At 55.2% G+C, this 24,169-nt stretch overlaps 1 protein-coding gene across 27 annotated transcripts in view; it reads right to left on the bottom strand.

Moving 5' to 3' along the window:
* The window catches only part of PLEKHG4B (pleckstrin homology and RhoGEF domain containing G4B), a 156,682-nt gene that overhangs the window by 100,950 nt on the left and 31,563 nt on the right, over window positions 1–24,169 (bottom strand). For 12 of the 27 annotated variants that reach the window (XR_010156814.1, XR_010156815.1, XR_010156812.1 and 9 more), the window contains exon 1: window positions 1,119–2,474. Coding sequence is in view for 3 of the 27 variants with exons in the window: in XM_063810191.1 (XP_063666261.1) it covers window positions 1,119–1,163 (45 nt within the window). In the remaining 24 variants the exon portion in view is untranslated. Of the gene's footprint in view, window positions 1–1,118; window positions 2,476–3,236; window positions 3,359–8,570; window positions 8,705–14,469; window positions 16,539–24,169 lie in introns of those variants that run through there. The other 15 variants (XM_054684904.2, XM_063810192.1, XM_054684903.2 and 12 more) reach the window with 5 other exon arrangements.

The raw sequence follows: 24,169 nt of genomic DNA, 5'->3' as shown, positions 1-24,169 counted from the left end.
CCCATAGGGAATGTAAATGCTGAATATATCACAGAATCTCGGAAACGGCGGCCTCCTCAAGATCTCCGAAGTTCCTTCTGACCCAGAGAGCCTGGAATTTTGTGAATTCGAGGCAGGCTCAGGGAAATTGAAAGCTAAAACTCACCTTTGTCCACATTACATGAAGATTTACAGTAAATCTCTTCGGGAAGCTGAGAAACCTACCTTCCCAGGAATCTTGATTCAGGACCCACCCAGCTGCCTAAGGCTCAGCCAAAAGTATCAATTATGCACCGTTTCAATGACATTTAACTTAATTTTTAAATTATATGTTTCAATTCTTAATTAGACACCTAGACGTACCAACTAAACTTTTTAGGCAAAAGTGCTGTTGGGTAACAGGAGTAGAGTGTAATTACCTCACCTCAACCACTCTTTAGTTTCACACGAAACAGGGAAAAGCAAACCCAATATACTTTTTGCAACTCACATGAAAAACCTGAAAACAGCTTTATCACTCTTTCACCAAAGCTGAAATAACTGTCTTGTTTTACTAGCAAATGTTTCTTACTCAAATCAACTAGCACTCCAACACAAAAGTCAATCTTGGTATTTTTAAGTAAAAATTCTCTTTGTTCCGGGCCACCACAGATCACTGTTCTGTCCCACCGGTTTGAGCTAAAGAGTAACTTAGCAACTCTCAGTTTTGGCGATGAGATTTCAGACTCCCCTCCCCTGGCTCCCCTTCAGGCACCGAGAGGGCAAATCTGTCCAGAAAGCGTTATTTCTTCTCCCGAGTATTCATGAGGTTACAAGGAAAAGGGTGCCTGAAGAAGCTCCCTCCCGTTCCCGCAGCAGCCGCCGGCAGGTCCCAGGACCCACGCCAGGACCCCCAGCACGTCTGGGTACCCGCGCCCCCTCCCACCCCAATCCCCGCGCCCGCCCGCCTTGATGCTCGCGCCTTCACCCCGCCCCTACCCTGGCGCCCCCATCCCGCCCCTATTCCGGCGCCCCCACCCCGCCCCTACCCCCGCGCCCCCACCCCGCCCCTACTCCGGCGCCCGCTCGCGCCCCTACCCGCCCCTACTCCGGCGCCAGCTTGCGCCCCTACCCGCCGCAGTCCTCGTGCCCCCTCTTACCCGGGCGCCTGGGCCGCCCCCGCCGTCTGCTGTGCTGAAACCCATGCTGGCCCCTGGTCTCCCGAACTCCGACGCTTTCCCCGAACTCTGCCTGGTCCCGCTGTGCACTGGGCCGAGGCCGCCTTCGCCGCGCGCGTTCCCGGGGCCCCGCCCGATCCGGGCGAGAGAGGGGCGGGGCCGGGGTCTCCCCTAGGAGGCTCCGAGGGTCCGGCCTGGGCGGGGCGTCTCCCCTGGACCGGGCTGCGCAGCTCCCGCCTAGCCCCGGACGCGCCCACCTGGGCGGCTCCTCCCCGAGCGCGGGCGGCAGTGGCTTCTGCTTTTGTTCTCTCGGAGCCCGGAGCTCGGGGACCTGCCATTTTGTGGATGCCACGCTGCACCCGGACGGGCCCCTGGTTTCCATAACGTAGAAGCACAAATCTGAATGCTCCAGGGCAGAGGATCTGACCCCTGAGTTCTGCCAGTGTACCCGGACGGGACACCGATTTCCCCTGGTCTAGGCGGACCAGCTCCAGATTTCTGCAGGTGTGGACGGCCCAGGCCCTCTCCTCCGTCCAGGGGCCGCTGTGGGAACTACGTGCCACCCCGCGCCTGGCCTGGATAATGAAGGGCTTCAGCGAGGGCCCCAAATTCCATCACCCCCCACCCCCCCCACTCAGGGTGCCTCGGGGTGTCTGGTGCTCTGGAACATGCTTTCCCCAAAGGTGCAATTTTAATGCCTTGATCTACAAAGAGCCTCCCAAAACAAAGTCCCTCTCCCGCCCGTTAGTCCAGGGTGCTCTGGGCACCAGCTTCCTGCTGGGAATTCAGCTAGGGAGGGTCTCATAAGGTCCACTCTGTCCAGGAGGGCCTCACAGGGACCCCACCTCAACCTGTCCCTTCAACTTGTCCCTCACCCCTACCCTGGCACCATCCCCAAAACTGCGGCACAGATGTGCTCATTTACAGATAATGCTCCGTTTTGTCACAGGTTACAGAGTGGATGAAGGTCAGGGACACAGCTAGGAGCCTCCCTCCTATGCAGCAGGCAGTCTCCCTGGGATCTCTGTCGAGGCCTCCTTGAGTCTCTGTGTACTCCTTCCTAGAATCCCTGTCCACACCTCCCTGGGATCCCCATCGAGGCCTCCCTCCCTTGAGTTTCTGTCTACTCCTCCCTGGAATCCCTGGCTGCGCCCCGCCTTGATTCTCCATCTACACCTGTGTTCTCACTGTTCCCTGTCCTGCTTACTTGCTCTGCTTCCTAGAACTTCCAGCCCCATCCGTGAGCCCAGGCAGGGAGCTGACCTGTTCCTGCCCTCTGTGCTGGGCATCTGGGTGTCCCTCTGTGCTGGCCCCTACCTGAGGCCCCCAACACCCCTGCCACACCCTCCTCCCAGCCCGTCCCCGTGACAGTACTGCCCACGGTGCTGTCCAGGATGGGAGCCACTTTTCTAAGTCTGTGTGGCCCGACAGCTCCTGCCAGAGCAGGACCCAAGAATGCTGGCATGCCTCCAGAATAAACGGCTTCATCCCTGTTCCGCACCTCCAGGACGGTCAGCAGTGACCCAGTGGCGCCTGGTCAGGGTGCAGCCCGGAATCTCACTCTTACTGGAGACTCTGGGGCCCGTGGTAGGAGCTCACCCCTGCCACACCTCCACTATACAGAAAGAAAGTGGGACCGCGTGGGGCTTTCTCAGCCCAGGAGTCCTTTGTGAGCTTCTCCAGCCCGTTTCTACAGATCTGGTTCCTTCTTTGCCATGGATCCATGGAATTAGGGATGTTTTCTAGGGAGTTTTTCCAAAACATGGACTATTAACATAGCTTGGTTTATTCAAAAAGTACTTACTGATCAACTATTACTGGTAGTCACAGCACAGCCCCCATCTTTGGGAAGCTGACATTCCAGTGGAGGGAAATAAACCAGTGGACAGAACACAAATCCGGTCAAGGAAGGCCTCTCTGATGGGGCAGGCTGAGCAGACACTGAGAGGAAGCTACCTGGGACTTCTAGGCAAAGGAGCCACCTGTGCAAAGGCCCTATGGGGTGGTGGGGGGGCAGATCTGGTGAGCTCACAAACACAGCGAAAGTGGGGACACTCAGGGGGGATGGAGTTAGAAAGGAAGCGACCTGTTCCGACTTACATTTCAGAGAGCTCAGCAGGTGGAGGCAGGAGATCAGGAAGTGGATGCCTGATCTTGGTGAAAGTGATGAGGTTGGGTTCCGGGGGAGTGACAGAGGTCGTGGGAAATGGTCAAAGCAGGACCTGTAAAGGCAGAGGGGGCAGGACTGCTGAAAAGCTGGCTGCGGAGACAGAACCCAAAAAGCACAGAGGCAGACACTGAATTAGTGACCCTGCCACCGCCCCCCACCCCCGGTGTGCCCTCCAGTGTGCAGAAGCTGGAGGCCATAATGCCATGCTCCGGGATCCCTTGCAGCTGGTGTGCAGATGTGCCTGGTTTTGCCAGGAGATGCACCACATGAGATGTGGAAGGAACACAGGAATCGGGCTGGACACAGCAGATGGATGTTGAGGTGTTTGGTTCTTCTGGGTCCTGTCCCTGGCATTGTTGGTGCTGAGCAGCAGGGGACGGGGAAGGGGGTTTCCCTAACACAGTCCTACAGCGTGGCTGGGTGTTTCTCCAGGGTTGTGGTTGTTTCTCGCTGTTCTGGTTTCCTGACTCTCCCATGGATGCTATGATCTACCCAATGGCTTCACACATATCCTCACTGCTTAAATTAGCTATAGCGGATTCTGCTGTCTGCAGTCAAGAGTCAGCACCAACACAGCAATTCAAGGATTTGGGGCCTGACCAGCAGGTGGAAGGTGTTTCCACTGACTGAGATGGGAGAGACTGGAGAAGCATGTCTGGGGGGAAATGCCATATTAAGATTGAGATGCCTATTGAACATACTGAGTGGACTGACTGCTGTATGAGTTTGGTGCTTGGAGTAGCGGTTGGGTTAGAGATGTGGTTCTAGAACCATCTACCACACAGTTGTGTCTAAACAGGTGGAACTAAGTGTGTGGACAGAGGGGAGGAGGAACCAGGACTGGGCCAGGAAATGTGTCCATGCTTAGAAGTCACAAGAGTAGATAGATCTCTTTCACAAACTCTTTTTAAAAACTGGAATGGAGGGAACGCTTCCTAACATATGGTAGGAGGCCAGCCCTTCTCAGATACCAAAGCCAGATGAAGACATTGCGAGTAAAGAAAACTACACACCAATATCCCTTATGACTACAGATGCAAAAAGCCTCAAAAGAAAGTCAGGGAATAGTATGTTAAAAGGACTATTCACCATGACCGAGTGGGATTTATCCCAAGAACACAGGGGTGGTTCAATATAAGAAAATCAGTCAAGTGTCATGCACTGCAGTAGCAGCACGAAGGGAGAAAACCCACGCAATCATCTCAATCAATGCAGAAAGGGCTTCTGAAAATGCAATACCCTTTCAGAAAAAAAGTTCTTGGAAAACAAAGATGGGAGAAAATTCCTCAAGTAATACAAAGTATTTATGAAAAACCCACAGCTAACATCATACTCAATGGCAAGACTGAACATTTTCCCCAAGATCAGGAAGAAGACAAGTGCGCACTGCTGCCATGTCCAGTCAACACTCTGCTGCAAGTTCCAGCGACAGCAACAGAGACAACCAACAAAAAATAAATAAATGAAAGACTTTCAAATTGAAAAGGATGAGGTAAAACTCTATTCACAGGTAACATGTTCCTATATAGAGAAAATTCCAAAGAATACACAAAAAGCTACTAGAGCTAATACAAAAATTCAACAGTTACAGGGTACAAGATTAACATGTGAAAATCGGTATTTGTATTTCTATACAACAGCAATGAACAATATGAAAAGAAAATTAAGAAAGCAATTATATTTACAATAGCATCCAAAAGAATTAAATACCTAGAAATAAGTTTAACCAAGGAAGTGAAAGATTTGTATGCTAAAAACTACAAAATATTGAGGAAGAAGTTCAAGAAACAAATATATGGAAAGCCAATGTCATGTTCATAGATAGAAAAACAACATTGCTAGGACGTAAATACTCATCAAAATGATCTACAGATTCAATGCAATCTCTGTCAACATTGCAATGGCTTTTTTTTGCAGAAATGAAAAAGGAGGTCCCCAAATTCACGTGAAATTGCAAGGGGCCCCAAATAGCAAAAACAATCTTGGAAAAAGAATAACAAAATTAGAAGACTCATACATACTTCCTGAATTTGAAATTTACCCCAAAGCTACAGTAATTAAAACAGTACAGTATTACCATCAGGACAGACCAACAGAATAGAAAAGAGAGCCTGGAAATAAATGCTTAACATAGACAGTCAAATGATTTTTGGCAAGGGTGCCAAGAACATTCACTGTGTAAAGGACAGTCTTTTCATCAAATGGCACTGGGAAAACTGGATATCCATATGCAGAAGAATGAAGTTAAAGCTCACCTTACACCTGTAAACAATTAACTCAAAATGAATCAAAGACCTAAACTTAAGAGCTAAAACTATAAAACTCTCAAAGAAAACACTGAACTAAATCTTCATGGCATTGGATTTGGCAACAATTTCATGGATATTAAAGCAAAAGCATTGGAAATGAAGTTAGATAATGAGTTTCATCAAAATAAGACCTTTTTTTACATTGAAGCACACTCTCAAGAAAGCAAAAAGACAATCTGCCAAGTGGAGAAAATATCTGCAAATCACATATCTGATAAGGGCCTAATTTCCAGAATATATGAAGAACTAAAACTCAACAACAAAACAACCCAATTTAAAAATGGGCAAGTAAGTTGAATAGACATTTCTGCAAAGAAGATAGACAAATAAGCACATGAAATGATGCTCAACATTAGTTATTACAGAACTACAAATCAAAGCCATAATGATACTACTTCATGCCTACTAGAATGGCTCTAATAATATACTTTTTTCATGCAAAGTGAGTGTTGGCTAGGATGTGGAGAAGTTGGTACCCACAGGTTAGGGGGAATGTAAGATTGTGTAGCCACTGCAGAAAAGGCTGGTGGTGCCTCAAAGAGTGAAACATAGATGTACCATAGGACCCAGGCATTCCACTCCTAGTTGGCAGATCCAAAAGAACTGAAAGTAGGGACTTGAACAGATATCTGTACACCAACATTCATGGCATTAATCACTACTGCCAAAAGATAGAAACAAACCAAGTGTCCATGCAGACATGAAAGGACCGATACTGTATGATCCCACTTCTATAAGGGAACTTGAACAGGCAGATTCATAAGGAGAAAATGTAGACATTACCACAGCCTGAGGAAGAGAGAAACGGGGAGTTCTCACCCGGGTACAGAGTTGATGTCTGGGATAGGGAAAGTGTTGGGTATAGATAGTGACGATAGTTATACAAATTGTGAACATATTTAAATGCCACTAGAAGCTACACTCAACAAATGGTTAAAATTGTAATTATTGCATATACTCTACCACAATACAAAATAATAGCAGTACTATAACCACTCAATCATGAATTATAACTGATTATAAAAAATAATGTGTTATTATGACAGATTTCTAGATAAAAACTTTTGGTTGCAAAAGTCCAAAATATGGATGAACCAACAAAGGCTGTTGCAAAGGAGCAGCCAGTGAGGTAGGAAGAAAGGTTTCATGTCCCAGGTCCAAGGAAGAAAGTGTTTTAAAAGGGGGAAAATGACAAATCTTGGCTAAATGCTATTGGTCCATCAAGATGGGAACTGAGAACTGATCATTAGATTTAGCAACAGATAGATCACTGGTGACCTCAGAGCAGCATCCACAGAGTGGTGGGGACAGCAGCTCAATGTGAAGGGGACAGAGTCAATCAGAAAGGGGAGGTGAGAAGGGGATGGAGGGGAGAGGGGGAGGGGGGAGGAGTAGAGAGGGGAGAGGGAGGGGGAGAGAGTGTGGGGGAGAGAGGGGGGATCATGGGAGAGGGAGCGAGAGGGGGAGGGGGAGGAAAGTGGGGAGACGGGCAGACAGAGAAAGACAGGAAGAGACTTTCTACAAAAGGAGTAAACATTGCAACATCTGGAGAAGGAAGTGGGGGTATCAAACGCCCCCTTCTTGAGCCATCAGGAGTGGAAAGTCTGTTTGTCCTATACTGAGGAATTGTTAGTTATACTTTTCTTGAATATGTGTGGACTAGATCTTTTAAAATTTTTAATTTCATGAAAAAGAGCAAAAACGTCTTTCTGAGTTTGCATAAACATTCTGGCAGACCGGCTCTTGCAGCACTGGTCCATCCCAGGATGCTGTGGCCATCCACAGGATGCCTGAGCTCAGAGACCTCCACGCTCCCGTGGAGTCAGCACAGCCTTGGAAATGGCTGTGTGTTGAGCCCTCACATTGCACGTGTGGCACCTGCCCCGGCCTGGCCCTCAGTGACAGATGGCAGCACCCTCACAGACACTGCAGGTGTGCTCGCCAGCATCAGCCGTGGAAGAAAAAGGAGTGGTTCAGGGCCAGCCTGTTTTTCTCTGGGGACAAACAGAACCAGGGCTCCAGGGTGTGGACTCTGCAGTGTCTTGAATGCCACTGCATCCATAACCCAGGGACGGTGGTTGGAGCAGGAGGTGTGTGTGAGTGTGAGAGGTGGGGCCAGGCCCCAATGCCTCTCCTCCAGCCACAGGCCTCCCCACATGCCAGGCACACCTCAGACACAGAACTTCACCCACAGTTCCCTCTGCCCCACACACACCCCCCGATCTCTGCCTGGCCCGACCCCTCCCTCCTGCGTATGTCTGCTCGCTGCCTCTCATTGAGGCTTCTCTGACCACCCGGCCTCTCATCGAGCCTTCCCTGACCACCCTGCCTCTCATCGAGGCTTCCCTGACCACCCTGCCTCTCATCGAAGCTTCCCGGACCACCCTGCCTCTCATCGAGGCTTCCCCGACCACCCGGCCTCTCATCAAAGCTTCCCCAACCACCTGGCCTCTCATGGAGGCTTCCCCGACCACCCTCCCTCTCATCAAGGCTTCTCTGACCACCCGGCCTCTCATCGAGCCTTCCCCAACCACCCGGCCTCTCATCGAGGCTTCCCCGACCGCCCTGCCTCTCATCGAGGCTTCCCAGTAACATACCCTGTGACTAACTTATGCTGATACCCAGTTTATAGTTTCATGTTTAGCATCTCTCTCTCCCACTGGAATATTAGCCCCTAGAATGGTGCCCAGCACACAATGGACACCCAATAAAGATTTGTTGAATGAATGAATATATGATTTTAAAAAGTCTCCTGGTTCCAGAAATACTCATGAATTCATACAGTATTAGTTGCACACGGTTACTGAGAAACACTGTGCATTACTAAATAATTCATATAATGCTTAAGAATGACACTTAGTATTCGGCAAATCCCCTCCAGCAACACTGGAGAGGGGAACTCACATGCAACGCACAAGGACCCTTGTTAACCTGGGCGAGGACCGGATCACTGACCTGCTTGTGCGAGGCAGCTCAAAGCCTCACTAAAGACAGACAGGAAAAGAGCCGCATCTGCTGAAGTTCTGCTTCCAGGCTTAACGTGTTTTTCCTCAAACCACTGGCATTTCCAATTTAAACAAACGTGAAAACTGCAAGAGCAGTAAGATAAAAAAAATTAAACATGTTAAAATAAAAGTTTCTAAGGTGAATTTCCCACCTCTTCTGAGATACACGTAGGAACAAACCCCTTGATCACTAGCCCCATCATCATGAAGCACGTGAATTGAAGTTTTTTCTCAGGCAAAAACAGTTAAAACCAGACAGTGCCAGCAAAAATCTACCTGTTCTTATCCTGCAGACCCATCACCCCTCCAGGGAGCTCAGTGGGAGCCTGGGGCACAGTCTGCTCATATTCATTTCATTATGCACAGGGTTGCAGCCCAGCACAAAGCAAGACGCAGACCCGCACAGGGAGGCAAACATTCCACCCTGCCCTGGAATGTGAGTTATTTCGGGGCAGCCTCTCTGTGGCTCCACACATCAAGCCGGCCAGTGACAGACGGGGAGGGTCAGACACTGCAGTGCACAACAACCCTGCACTCAGCCTGGCAGATGCTGTGTGGTTTGGGCTTCAACACGCCTGAAGACTCAAAAACCAGAAAGAGGCCCCGTAAGCCATCTCTCACTTCCACACATGTTTCCTCGCCATCCTAAAGTCCAAGCCACCAGCCCTGCCTTCAGTGGAGTGCAAGGGAAAGACGCACTGGATGGACATGAATGAAGGGCCATGCTCCCCGTTCTGCAGGTCAAGGAACTGCGAGACCAGCCTCACCCTGGGCACTGGCTGTTCCCTCTTGCCCCATCCAGCTCCGGCTCCCTGCAGAACTCAGCCAGAGCCTTCCCCGGGAAGCCTCCCCTGGGCTCTGTGACCAGGCACGTGCTGCAACAGGCTGTGGGTGGGGAGCACTTGTCACGGTGTAAGTGCATGTGAATACTGTGGTTGTCTGGGTAGCATCTGGCTTCTCCACTAGGGCTTAAGCTCCGGAGGGCAGGACACTGCTGTGTCCGCAGTGCTGACAGTGCAGTCAGTGGAGATGCAAACAGAGCTGCTTCACGGTGACCCATGACCAACACAGTGTGCGGCTGCGCTCAGCGGGGAAGCCAGTTGACCATCTTCTGAGAGAGCGAGCCATGGTCCAAGGGACCTGCTGGGGGTTAACGAGGTAAAAGGAGGCCCTAGTTGGGAAAGCCGCAGTGCCACGTCCCAGGTGGACAGCCAGCTGTGGTCAGCAGTGGCCCACGAAGCCCGGAATGAGGGGTAGGGGCTGCCCTACGTGTTACCCTGGTGCGGCCGCGGATGCAGGCCTGGGCACCCGCCACATTTGTTCTCGCATCTGTGCAGCTGGGCATGACCAGCTTTTTCCAGGAAGATGGGCTTGGCCAAGAGCAGAAAGGGGGGATAGGAAGGCATCTGAGGAGTGGGATGCAAGAAAGGGAGGCTGGAGGCGGGAGGTGCTAAGTCCTGAAAGAAAACAGAGTGGATGTGTAGGTCTCTGGGGGAAGAGCATGCCAACACCGAGGGTCTGTGGGGTCTTCAGCACTCACCAAGACCCAGTGCTCCTCCTCCCTGGGCACACATATCAGCGGGAGCATGTGACAGGGAAAGATTGGATATGACATAAAACAAGGTCCCTGGAGAATACTGGGAACCTACAGCTGCCTTCACACACAGTGACAGAAACTTCACTGCAACACACTAGAGATGGGAGTCGGATACACAGGACACAGGGGCCCTCCTTGGGACCCATGAGCTGAGAACCCAGGTAAGGAATAGAAAGTAAAGCGTCCTGTATGTTCTTCCACAAGAACAAAATGGTTGTTAGTGGATTTGGGATGCCTCTACAGAGGTTCCCTAGTGGGCAAAGGTGGTGGCAGGCGAAAAATGGAGGAAGCAAAATGAGGCAAATGATGGGGAGGAAAGATGGATGAGGAACGGGGACAAGGGGCTGGATGGAGAAGAAAGGCAGACATACTGGAATTGACTTGCACATTGACCTGGCAGCTGTCACCACAGAAAGAAGCTCAATGGAGCATGAGGAGATCCACAGGACCCAGGTATGCCATCCCACAACACAGCCATGGTGTAATTTTGTTGTATGGACAAATGTGAATTATTTATCAAGTTGAAAAAAACCCTCCAGGAATAGAGCCACTGGGATGCAGGAGGTAAGGAAGGTCCACCGATTCCAGCGAATGTCCCCTCATACGCACTGCAGGAAGGGGTGAAAGCCCAGTGCCCCCCATATCCTATTAGAGAACGGGGTAAAAGCCCAGTGCCCCCCATATCCTCTTAGAGAATGGGGTGAAAGCCCAGTGCCCTCATATCCTCTTAGAGAACGGGGTGAAAGCCCAGTGCCCCCCATATCCTCTACTACAGGACGTGGTGGCCCAGTGTTCACTATTACAGGATGGGGTCGGGGAGCCCAGTGTTCACTTATTTTCTGCTGCAGGGGTCCAGGCTGTGGTGGGTCATGGGTGTTAGGGCCAGGATGGCAACCCCGGATCACATCCTGTAGGGTTCTTCCTGGGCCGCCCCCGCGGATGTCTCCAGCTTTGTATAAGGAGCAGTAAACCTGTCCTGTGTGCACAAAGCATCCAAGTCACCACTGGAATCAACCTAGCTCCAAGTATACAATCTGGACTGATTGGCCAGGGCAGCCCGTTCCCCCAAGAGCGTGGGTCTAGATAGAGAATCCAAAGCACCTCACTGAAAGTTTCTATCAGCCTCATCTTAAAAAGATAAACAGAGGCAAACATAAATCGGTTAAATTAACTTGAAAAATATATTTTATGTAACCCAACATAACGAAAATACTGTCATATCAACACCTGATCGATACATAAATTATTGAGCTATTTTGCACTCTTTCATGCTGATCTTGGAAGCGTTGTCTGTCCGTTACACTCCTGGTGCATCTCACCATAGAGCGGCCACACTGCTCAACAGACTCATCCTAGATGCTGCAGGCTGACAGCTCGTCCACTGCCTTCGGCCCAGAAGGCAGGAGCCACAGAGGGGCCCTCAGGCCAGATTCCTCCAGCCTTTCCCACTCTGTGGTCTGCTGGGGTGGTCAGGATCCCACCCTGAACCCTGACCTGGGGACAAGTCCAGCCCCAACTACCCTCCTTTCCCAGCCACGTCCCAGCCCCTCTGCTGCCAGCCTCCTGGATCCCAGGTAGGCACTGATGAGCCAGGCTCACAGGCAGCTACACACTGTGAACCTGTCAGAGAAAGGAGCTCCTGTCCCCCACTCAGAACCAAGGCACAGTTTAACAGCCACTCAGGTCAGAGTGAGCATTTCTACCCTAGGGAGTTTTATTTGCAAGATGATCTAATTAATTTCATGAAAACCAGTAGTGTTCGGTAATTGCATCCCATGCTACCTACGATAACGCTCCTTCCTCTGCCATTGCTTCCTTCCAAAATGGCCCCCTCCAACTTCTCGAAGGTTTCTATTTTGGAAATATAAAAAGACACAAAGGAACCACCGTTTCTCAGGATTACTGAGCACAAATGGAAGCGGCAGGGTGCCCTGCACCATGGCCCCCGTGGGAAGGACACATGGGGCTCCTGTGGGCCAGGCTCTCTGGTCTGGAATCATCACCATGTCCTAAATGTCAGAAGGGTTGGGCAGGGGCAGGCTCTGGCAGCCACCCAACTGGTTCTTCTCCTCAGGCATCCCTTTCACGGGGCTGAAGACTCACCAGATGCAGCAGCCAGGGCTGTGTGGCCTTGAAAGGAAAGGGCCTTCTGCACTGTGAGACCAGCCGCACCTACACTCACGGCCGCACCTACACTCACGGCTGTACCTACACTCAGAAGGAAGCAGCCTTGAAAGGAAAGGGCCTTCTGCACTGTGAGGCCGGCTGCACCTACACTCACAGCTGCACCTACACTCACGGCTGCACCTACACTCAGAAGGATCTAGACACTGGGCAAAGAACACACATGGTGCACAGCATTACGGGAGAGATGGTCACCCGGAAACCAGGGCTCTCCCTACCCTTAATCCTGCTCAGTATGGCTCCCTGCCCACCCCTGTGGGCACACCTGAGACTACAAGGGCCTGCTGTTCTCTTGTTGGGGTGGCAGGACCCCAGGTTTGCTGCTGGTCTTGGTCATAGGCTGCTGCATTTCCTTCTTTCTTTACTAACCCGAGGCCAGTCCATCCAGGTTTACCCTCACTCTTTTCACACCTAATCCACACTCTCCTCTCTGCCATAAACCATCTCATCTTCATTATTTGGATGGACCTACCTTTTGATACATTAGGCATCTCCTACACTGTCATCTTTTAAAAAATGGCATGTATTCAACACCTAACTGCAACCCCCTGTAACCTATTCCAGATATACTAGGAAAAATTGCACCCAAAACTTTAGAACTGCTTTAGAATATAAGTTCAATCCCTAATTAACGCAAGTCATGGAGGAGAAGAGAGGTGCTGAGCAGGCAGACGTGAGGCAGGGCCTCCACGCTGGCATTTGAGTTGGGAACCCTGATTCCTAACAGGAACCTGCTGGGACTGGCATCACAGCTTTGCCACCTTTTGCCCTGCAAGAAATGGTGATCAGCAGAGGAGGGTCAAGGAGGGCAGCCTAAGGAGGGCAGCTAGGGGTAAAGCAGTCGCAGAAGGCAGCCTGGAGATGGCATCTTTTCAGCCCCCATGCACCCCCTAGTGGGCAGCACCCAAGGCTGCTGGCTTCACACAAAGCTCCAAGCATTGGCCTCCTCCAGGGTGAACAGAGCCACCTCAGGGCAGCCCTAGATGCAGAGGGACAGAATGCCAATTCCCAGCACATGTGAGGTGGGTCCACTCACAGAACCTGAGGGCAGCCAACAGGACAAGAGGAAATGGGTTGGCAGAGGAGGCTCCCAGGCCACCTGAGCTGCCGTGGAAGATGTGTCTGGAGTTTCCCGATCTGATGCGTCTTACACAAGCAAGACTCTGCCAAGAGACCAGAGACGCACAGATGTTCTCCTTCTTCCTCCCTTAGGTTGGAGGGGCTTCTCTGAGGCGCCCAGAGTTGGGGGGCCTGGCCGACGACACCAGGGACTCTGTCCCCACTTCAGGCTGCATAATGGTAGTGGTGGCAGGGAGGCACTTGGAGCCTCCCGGGGAGGGGCCTCCTGCCTCCATGGGGCCATGGGAGGCTTGGCAGTTTCTGCCTCTTTGCCTCTGGACAAAAGTGCCTGGACCCAGCCTGGAATCAGCCTTTAGAAAACCCATGACAGGGGTGAGAAACCCCTGTGGTGTTCTGGGAATGTCAGGCATTTTTAATAGAGCAATGGCAAAGAAGTCCTGGGGCCAGCAGTCTCCACGCCCCCAGACACAGAGACACAGTGATGCAGATCCCAGCACCCCACAGCAACACAAATGAGACAGGAACGCTAATGTGTAATGCAAAATACCAGGTTAGATTTCTACTTTTGACCAAAAACATCTTTCTAATCTACTGATAGTTAAATAGTAGACAAGCAAAGATTATTAACTAAAGTCACATTTAAGTACAGAACATTATTCTGCACTTTTGATGAACGGCTTTCAGATTTGGGAACTTCACGGCAAGGCAGCTGGGCAGCAACGGCGAGTTGTCCAGCCAGGCCTGTGGCCTCCCCTGCTGTCATGCGGCTGTGGGACGCAGGTCTCTCCTTTGGGAGGCCCAGGTGTGCCTCCTCCATGCCCTCTTCCCCTTTTCACCTGGACACAGAAGCCATGGCTCTGGGGAAGGCAGAGCCACAGGCGGGAAGAGACCTGGGTCTCTAAATGGCCCACAGGAAGGAGCCACCTGCAGGCCGCACACCTGCCACGACTGTGTGAACAAGAAATGAATAACTGTGTCATGCTATTACCTTAATTCATTGGCATTTTAATGCTGCTGAATCCACCACAAGTCACTCTAACGAACTTCCACCCTTCAGAGTAAAGCAAGTTATGCTGACAGCTTTCTGTGTGCATCCTCCTTAAAGTTGGTCACTGGATTGCGGCCGCTTCCTTATGAACAAGAAGTTCCCTCAGTGTCTGCCCCCACTGGACAAAAAGGAAAAGCCCTCCTCGGACTCTCATCTTTCCTGCCTGCACAGCCTCATCCCAAGCCAGCCAGGGAGGTCTGCAGATGGCAGTTTCAAAGGGGCTGTTATTCTTTCCAGCTGTTACTGCTCCCCTGAGCCAGACCCAACCTGCTGGGGCCACACACTTCTGTCCGTAACACCAACAGCCTCTGACCCTCTCTCCTGCCCTCTTCCTCCCCTCTGCATCCCCAGGGGCTGCGGTATGCTGGGACAGTGATGAATGGTCCTGGCCCTAATTAGATCAGCCCTGTCCCCTCTTGCCCAGACACCTGCGGGAGGAGCTGCCAGTCAACTCACCCTGCAGCACATGAGGCTGACCTACCCAGCATCGTCATGCACATGGGGCATCCACTCCGGGTCACACAGGACGCTAAGCACAGGGGAACAGATACAGAAGGACGGTGTCGACTCTGCATCTGGGGCAACCCTCCACAGCGCCTCGCTGCACCCCCAGCTAACTGGGGCTTTAAGACATTGCCCAGTGCATCCTCCATCCACCACCTCTCTGTGTGGCGCCCTGCCACTTCTGGTGTAGGCTAATTCCCCCGCTGCCAGCAGGCTCTGCTGAGGAGACCTCCTGACCCCTGTCCCTCCTAGGCCTCCTCTCCCATGGAGTCTCCCAGCCAGTCCCCACCTCTTCCTCCTCCTATTTCTGTCCCTAGCACAGAGGTTTCCACAGCAGCACTGGGTGCGATGCCTGCACTCAGGACAGAGGAGCTGCTCAATGGCTGAGTTCAGTGGGTCGCAGCCGATACTCGGAAAGCCAGCGGGGACCCCGTGTCTTCTGACCCACTGCCATGGCCGACGCCAGACCTCCTTACTCCCAGCAGCCCTCTGTGGTCAAACAGTAAGGGCAGGGCACCTTTTGGGGTGAGGACACCATTTAATCTCCACCCCTTTGATGAGAATGAAAACTCTTAAAAATACTGTTGAAGGCGGCATGGCAGAGAATGAAGCCTGGAGACTGCAGATGAGCGTGACGGGTGGGCTCATACCCAGACCCGCCCCTGACCTCCACCTCTCAGCAGAGTTGGCTTTTAGGCTTTATCTTCAACTTCTGTTAATACTTAAGGTCCACATGCCGCAGCGTGAAACACACCTGTAATTATGGGAGGCCACCACTTACCTCAGGGTTTCTCCACTGGTTCTTGTTTGAATGAAAGCCACAAGAGCAGCAGAGAGCGTGGGTATGTTGTCAATGTTCCTGTGGGCTGAATACTCATTATACATCCCCGTGGTGCAAAATGAGGCCACACTGGGTTACAAAGACAGAGGAGCAAGCAAAGGCTGGAAATGAGAAAATCAAGCTTCAATGACAGAGGAGCAAGCAAAGTCTGGAAATGAGAAAATCAAGATTCGCCTACGCTGCAGAAAGCCCTTCTATGGATAATCATGAGTTGGAAGCAGGATGTTCCAAGTGCCCTCTCTGGGCTCATAGAGGTGCCTGCGTGCCACGTAACAGATGTCCTAACAGTGAAACTGATCCAGGTTTCAGGTTGACACCAGCTTAAATGGCCACCACGCCGCTGTCCACTGCCCAGAGAACACTTTGCCACGCCAGGGTTTCAGTCGTTTGCAAGCACTAGAGTTCTCCCTTGTCCAAAATGTGCTCCTTTTCTCGGGCCCTTTATCTCCGTGTGAGGTCTGGCCACCATCCACCCGGTGTTTTCACAGCAAACCCGGTGAGGTTTGTCTCTCTCCCGGGAGGGCGGAATGCAGACTAAGAAGCCACAGAGAAGGCTCAGCACCAGGAAGATGCCTTCACCCTCTGCCGCTTCCCGCCTCGCCCTCTGCGGCAGTCGCCTCGCCCTCTGCCGCCACTCAGCCGCCCCTCCCCTCGCGCTCAGCCGCCCCTCCCCTCGCCCTCTGCCGCCCCTCCCCTCGCCCTCTGCCGCCCCTCACCCCGCGTTCTGCCGCCCCTCACCCCGCGTTCTGCCGCCCCTCACCCCGCGTTCTGCCGCCCCTCACCCCGCGTTCTGCCGCCCCTCACCCCGCCCTCTGCCGCCCCTCACCCCGCCCTCTGCCGCCCCTCACCCCGCCCTCAGCCGCCCCTCACCCCGCCCTCAGCCGCCCCTCACCCCGCCCTCTGCGCCCCTCACCCCGCCCTCTGCCGCCCCTCACCCCGCCCTCTGCCGCCCCCTCACCCCGCCCTCTGCCGCCCCCTCACCCCGCCCTCTGCCGCCCCTCACCCCGCCCTCTGCCGCCCCCTCACCCCGCCCTCTGCCGCCCCCTCACCCCGCCCTCTGCCGCCCCTCACCCCGCCCTCTGCCGCCCCTCACCCCGCCCTCTGCCGCCCCTCACCCCGCGCTCTGCCGCCCCCACCCCGCGCTCTGCCGCCCCCTCACCCCGCCCTCTGCCGCCCCTCACCCCGCCCTCTGCCGCCCCTCACCCCGCCCTCTGCCGCCCCTCACCCCGCCCTCTGCCGCCCCTCACCCCGCCCTCTGCCGCCCCTCACCCCGCCCTCTGCCGCCCCTCACCCCGCCCTCTGCCCCCCTCACCCCGCCCTCTGCCCCCCTCACCCCGCCCTCTGCCGCCCCTCACCCCGCCCTCTGCCGCCCCTCACCCCGCCCTCTGCCGCCCCTCACCCCGCCCTCTGCCGCCCCTCACCCCGCGCTCTGCCGCCCCTCACCCCGCCCTCAGCCGCCCCCTCACCCCGCCCTCAGCCGCCCCCTCACCCCGCGCGCAGCCGCCCCCTCACCCCGCCCTCAGCCGCCCCTCACCCCGCGCTCTGCCGCCCCCTCACCCCGCGCTCTGCCGCCCCCTCACCCCGCGCTCTGCCGCCCCCTCACCCCGCGCTCTGCCGCCCCCTCACCCCGCGCTCTGCCGCCCCTCACCCCGCCCTCTGCCGCCCCTCACCCCGCCCTCAGCCGCCCCCTCACCCCGCCCTCAGCCGCCCCCTCACCCCGCCCTCAGCCGCCCCCTCACCCCGCCCTCAGCCGCCCCCTCACCCCGCCCTCAGCCGCCCCCTCACCCCGCGCTCTGCCGCCCCTCACCCCGCGCGCAGCCGCCCCCTCACCCCGCGCGCAGCCGCCCCCTCACCCCGCGCGCAGCCGCCCCCTCACCCCGCCCTCAGCCGCCCCTCACCCCGCGCTCTGCCGCCCCCTCACCCCGCGCTCTGCCGCCCCCTCACCCCGCGCTCTGCCGCCCCCTCACCCCGCGCTCTGCCGCCCCCTCACCCCGCGCTCTGCCGCCCCCTCACCCCGCCCTCTGCCGCCCCTCACCCCGCCCTCTGCCGCCCCTCACCCCGCCCTCTGCCGCCCCTCACCCCGCCCTCTGCCGCCCCTCACCCCGCCCTCTGCCGCCCCTCACCCCGCCCTCTGCCGCCCCTCACCCCGCCCTCTGCCGCCCCTCACCCCGCCCTCTGCCGCCCCCTCACCCCGCCCTCTGCCGCCCCCTCACCCCGCCCTCTGCCGCCCCCTCACCCCGCCCTCTGCCGCCCCCTCACCCCGCCCTCTGCCGCCCCCTCACCCCGCCCTCTGCCGCCCCCTCACCCCGCCCTCTGCCGCCCCCTCACCCCGCCCTCTGCCGCCCCCTCACCCCGCCCTCTGCCGCCCCCTCACCCCGCCCTCAGCCGCCCCTCACCCCGCCCTCAGCCGCCCCCTCACCCCGCCCTCTGCCGCCCCTCACCCCGCGCTCTGCCGCCCCTCACCCCGCCCTCTGCCGCCCCTCACCCCGCCCTCTGCCGCCCCTCACCCCGCCCTCTGCCGCCCCTCACCCCGCCCTCTGCCGCCCCCTCACCCCGCCCTCTGCCGCCCCTCACCCCGCCCTCTGCCGCCCCTCACCCCGCGCTCAGCCGCCCCCTCACCCCGCCCTCTGCCGCCCCTCACCCCGCCCTCTGCCGCCCCTCACCCCGCCCTCAGCCGCCCCCTCACCCCGCCCTCTGCCGCCCCTCACCCCGCGCTCTGCCGCCCCTCACCCCGCCCTCTGCCGCCCCTCACCCCGCCCTCTGCCGCCCCTCACCCCGCGCTCAGCCGCCCCTCACCCCGCCCTCTGCCGCCCCCTCACCCCGCCCTCTGCCGCCCCTCACCCCGCGCTCAGCCGCCCCCTCACCTCGCCCTCAGCCGCCCCCTCACCCCGCCCTCAGCCGCCCCCTCACCCCGCGCTCTGCCGCCCCTCACCCCGCGCTCTGCCGCCCCTCACCCCGCGCTCTGCCGCCCCTCACCCCGCCCTCTGCCGCCCCTCACCCCGCCCTCTGCCGCCCCTCACCTCGCGCTCAGCCGCCCCCTCACCTCGCCCTCAGCCGCCCCCTCACCCCGCGCTCTGCCGCCCCTCACCCCGCCCTCTGCCGCCCCTCACCCCGCCCTCTGCCGCCCCTCACCCCGCGCTCTGCCGCCCCTCACCCCGCCCTCTGCCGCCCCTCACCTCGCCCTCAGCCGCCCCCTCACCCCGCGCTCTGCCGCCCCTCACCCCGCCCTCTGCCGCCCCTCACCCCGCCCTCTGCCGCCCCTCACCCCGCCCTCTGCCGCCCCTCACCTCGCCCTCAGCCGCCCCCTCACCCCGCGCTCTGCCGCCCCTCACCTCGCCCTCAGCCGCCCCCTCACCTCGCGCTCAGCCGCCCCTCACCTCGCCCTCAGCCGCCCCTCACCCCGCGCTCTGCCGCCCCTCACCTCGCCCTCAGCCGCCCCTCACCTCGCCCTCAGCCGCCCCCTCACCTCGCCCTCAGCCGCCCCCTCACCCCGCGCTCTGCCGCCCCTCACCTCGCCCTCAGCCGCCCCTCACCTCGCCCTCAGCCGCCCCCTCACCTCGCCCTCAGCCGCCCCCTCACCTCGCCCTCAGCCGCCCCCTCACCTCGCGCTCAGCCGCCCCTCACCTCGCCCTCAGCCGCCCCTCACCCCGCGCTCTGCCGCCCCTCACCTCGCGCTCAGCCGCCCCTCACCTCGCCCTCAGCCGCCCCTCACCCCGCGCTCTGCCGCCCCTCACCTCGCCCTCAGCCGCCCCTCACCTCGCGCTCAGCCGCCCCTCACCTCGCCCTCAGCCGCCCCCTCACCCCGCGCTCTGCAGCCAGGGTTTTCTGCAGACCCCAGTGCACCTGAGGATGAGGTGGAAGAGGAAGAGGCCCTGTGCAGGTCTGAAGGAGGGGACAGATGGGCCCAGGACCCCCCAGTGCAGCAGGATGGTGTGACCACCACTGTCTACCAGTCCTGTCCCCAGATTTTGGGAAGATCAAACGAGGAAGCACTTGTGGAAGTTTTTACTACCAATATGGTGGTGCCAGTGTTGCCATGAAGGAAGAGGGCACGGCGGCTAGGGTAGAGGAAAAAGAACTCTTGTCTTGGGAACTGGAACACTGGGCAGGGCCATCCTCGGAAAACCTATGTGGTATTTTACAAATAGGTATTCTTATTATAAAAGGAGACAAATATGAGAGAGACTAAATCGTTAAAATGATGGGGAAGAAGATAAGAAAAGCAAAAAAGAAGGAAAAAAAATGGGGCCAAAGGAAAAAGAAAGAAGAACAAAAACCTGCCAGGAGACTTTCTGCAGTTTGAGGGCTGAGGCTGCAGCCATGCAGCGGGACAGGTGGGATGGGAACTGGATCGGTTTCCCGACTCCCCAGGCCTGCCCTGCCCCCACAGACAGTGTGCACACACCCACAAACACACTTGTGCACACAAGACACAAACACGCGTGTACACACACACTCTGCCTTCTGCCTGGGGTGGCCTGGAACGTGGGGGGCAGACTCCACAAACCACCCTCCCGACCTCTGGATGCACATCCTGGGGCCCCTGCTTTGCATCTCTTCTCACCTTGTGTCCTGGAGGCGTCTTTTCTGCTCCCCTCAGTGGAAACATGGATTTTCCCTGATGACAGCCATAACGTTATCAAGGGCTCCCCCATGGAGGTCGTATGTTGAGCTCCTCTCCCGCATCACCTCAGTTAACTCTCACAACAGCACTCAAGAGAACTGACTCTCAGCACCGCACGTTACACAGGTGAGGCCCAAGACGGAGCGGGTGGTGGAGCTGGGATCAGGTCAGGTCAAGCTGTTCCTGGGGCCTGTGCTCAGCCTCTCCCTGCAGCAGCTCTCCCCAGCCCAGCCTCCTCTCTTCACAGCTCCTCACCTTCCCACAGCTCCCCAGTTCCCCAGCAAAGACCCTGGCCTGGGAAAGCACTGAGGGAGATTGGGGCTGGAATGACTTAGAGACTTTGTCATCAATCCCTCTTCTGAGAGATGAGGACACTGAGGCCCCACTATGAGAATGCCTCACGGTCATCTGTCCGTGTGTGGAGGGAGCCCCGGTGTCCCCCACTCCAGGTGTCACACTCCTTCTGAAATGCCAAGCTGCCTCAGGTCCAATCTCAGCAGCCCTTGGCACTACTCAGAGACACTGGACCATAAAAGGACAAGCCTAAAGGGCCTCTGGCCCGGGGAAGACCCAGGGAAGGTAAGGAGTCCGTGACAAGCCATTTAGGAAGGGATGGGCAGGCTGTGGCCCTGACCCTGCAGGTCTCCTGGGGCAGGGCCAGGCAGGTTGATCTGTGGGCGAGGTGAGGCCTCACTCCGGGCTCTGGCCCTGAAAGCAGAGGATCGAGGGAGTTGAGACCCGGCCTGCTGTGTTCCAGGGCCACCGGGAGTGGACAGTGAGTGGGACCCGGCCTGCTGTGTTCCAGGGCCTCCGGGAGTGGACAGTGAGTGGGACCCGGCCTGCTGTGTTTCAGGGCCTCCAGGGAGTGGACAGTGAGTGGGACCCGGCCTGCTGTGTTCCAGGGCCTCCGGGGAGTGGACAGTGAGTGAGACCCGGCCTGCTGTGTTCCAGGGCCTCCGGGGAGAGGACAGTGAGTGGGACCCGGCCTGCTGTGTTCCAGGGCCTCCGGGGAGTGGACAGTGAGTGAGACCCGGCCTGCTGTGTTTCAGGGCCTCCGGGGAGTGGACAGTGAGTGAGACCCGGCCTGCTGTGTTCCAGGGCCTCCGGGGAGTGGATAGTGAGCGAGACCCGGCTGCCTGTGTTTCAGGGCCTCCAGGTAGTGGACAGTGAGTGGGACCCAGCCGCTTATGTTTCAGGGCCTCCTGGGGAATGGGGGTTGGGACTCAACTTGATGGAGACATGGGATTCACACCAGCCCCTCATGCTGGAGCCGCACCACCAGACAGCAGCTGTGGGGTGGGACGAGACTCGAGATCTGCACTGAGCAGCTTCATAGCCCGCGTCTCACCACCTTCCCTCTCTGCTGCACATGGCACTGAAGGAATCTGCTCAGTCGGGGGGAGAACTAGGCCATGCAGGCAGGCAGCGCAGCAGCCTCACGGCAGGTTTTCTGCAATGCCTGGTGGAGAGGCAAAGGTGGACTCCACTTGGACTTGCTGGGTGCACCCTATTTTCCCTAGCCTCGGAGCACAGAGACACTGGGTGTCCGGACACGGTCGGCTGCTGTAAAGACGGCTGCACTGCAATCAAAGGGGTGATTCGCCTCAGCAGCACATCACTGTGGCTCCCAGTTATAGCTTAAGTAGATGTGAAAATGTTTCTATTCGTTTTTTTCATGGTGCTTCATATTTACCAATTCAGAAAGTCCCTTGAAGGTGGGAACTTAATATTCTGGACAAGGAGTGGCTCCTATGTCCCAGGCCCATCTCTGTTCCCAAGCATCAGAGCCCCCCAAGTGAGTCTGACATAAGAGTAAGTCAGAAGCCGGGTGCATCTGGCCATCCCCACCCACTGCGGAAAAGATTAACGCAAATACAGTTTGCTAATGGCACCTGGTGTTGTCTAAAAATAATGCTGTGTCCTTCACCACATTGAAATAGCCAGACGAAATTACCTGCCTCCAGCAAGTGTTTCTGTAAACCATCCTAAGAACAACATTCCCAGAGAATCAGGAACTCTGCCTCTTGCTTTATGACGTTCAGACCCTGGTGGTTCTTTATGGCACAAATTACACAAAAAATACAAAACATTTCACCTCTGCAATCTTGAGGCTCCTCCAGGCCCGAATACATAAGTGATGTTACCAGGACAGAGTGGGTTTTAAAAGCCTGTGCTGAGTATCTCAAAGCTGAGCCTGAATCCATCCCTGAGCTCACAACACTTGCTCCAAAAGGGACATGGTCATCACTGTCACACCACAGGACACAGGGCAGGAGAAGGGCCTGGAAAGGCCAATGTGACCGGGGGAAGGGCCTCCTGCCCTTGACTCAGAGGGGTCCAAAACAGCCACTAAAATCCACATAGGACCAGTCCTGTCTGGATAGAGAAGGGCCTGTTAGCTGTGGTTCCCCTGGTTGTGGGAAAAAATACTGACTTTCTGAGCAATCCTTATTTCAGAGGCCCAGAATTTCCAACATTTCCACTTCCCAGGCATATATGCCAAGCTCTCTTTTGCATCTGAAATAAACCAAACACAAGTAAAACCCTGTTTGGTCACAGAATATACAGGCAGAGGCATGTGTCAAATAAGAGGTGTCACTGAGTGGGCTCTGGAGAAATCACTCGAGAGGCTGGAACTCTGAAAGGAGCCAGGCCCTGGGAAGGAAAGAAAAAGCCACCTATCTGAAGTCCTCGGAACACTCAATTCATATAATTGCTGGATGTTTCTGCTACTTTTGTGACTTGGTTTTATGCCTTTTTACCTCTTTGCAACTGTGATCTTTGTCCTTTTGTTATTTTTTTTTATTTAAAAAACGGTGTAAATGTATGAGGTGTAAAATGATGTTGTAATTTATGAATACAATGTGACATAATTACATCAAGCTGGTTAACATATCCAGCACCTCAAATACTTAACATTTTTTGTTAAGCACACTTGAAATTTACTTTCTTAGCAATTTTTAAATGTGTAATACTCTGTTATTAACTAGATTCACCACACTATGCTATCTAAATCAAAAAAGAAAAACATATGTATTCTTTCTGAGATTTTGTACTTTGACAATCATCTTCCCATCCCCCAAACCATTGTAACCATCAGTCTGCTCTTTGCCTCTATAAGTCCAATTGTTTCAGATTCCACATGTAAGTGAGAACATGTGGTATTTCTCTTTCCATTCCTGGCTCATTTCATTTGACATAATGTTCTCCAGTTACATCCGTGTCATCATAAATGTAAGAATTTTCTTCTTTTTTAAGGGAGAAAAGTCTTCAATGATGTATATGCACATTTTCATTATCCATTTCATCTGCTGCTATTTTTGATTCTATGACTTGGCTATTTTGAATAGTGCTTCAGTAAACACTGGAGTGCAGACATCTGTTTGACAAACTGATTTCACATCTTTTGGGTAAATAACCAGAAGTGGGACTGCTGGATCATAGGGTAATTCTGTTTTTAGGTTTTGTTGTTGTTGAGACGAGGTCTCTCTCTGTTGCCCAGACTGGAGTGCAATGGCTTATTTTTAGTTTTTTGAGGAACCTCCATACTATTTTCCATAATGGCTGTACTAAGTTATATTTCCACCAAATGTGTAAGAGTTCCCTTTTCTCCACATCCTTGCCAACACTTGTCTTTCATCTTCTTGATAAAAGGCATTCTGACAGATGAG

This window comes from Pan troglodytes, chromosome 4 (assembly GCF_028858775.2).
Source record: "Pan troglodytes isolate AG18354 chromosome 4, NHGRI_mPanTro3-v2.0_pri, whole genome shotgun sequence".
Lineage (NCBI taxonomy): Eukaryota > Metazoa > Chordata > Mammalia > Primates > Hominidae > Pan > Pan troglodytes.
This window is presented reverse-complemented; position numbering and strand designations above follow the sequence as displayed.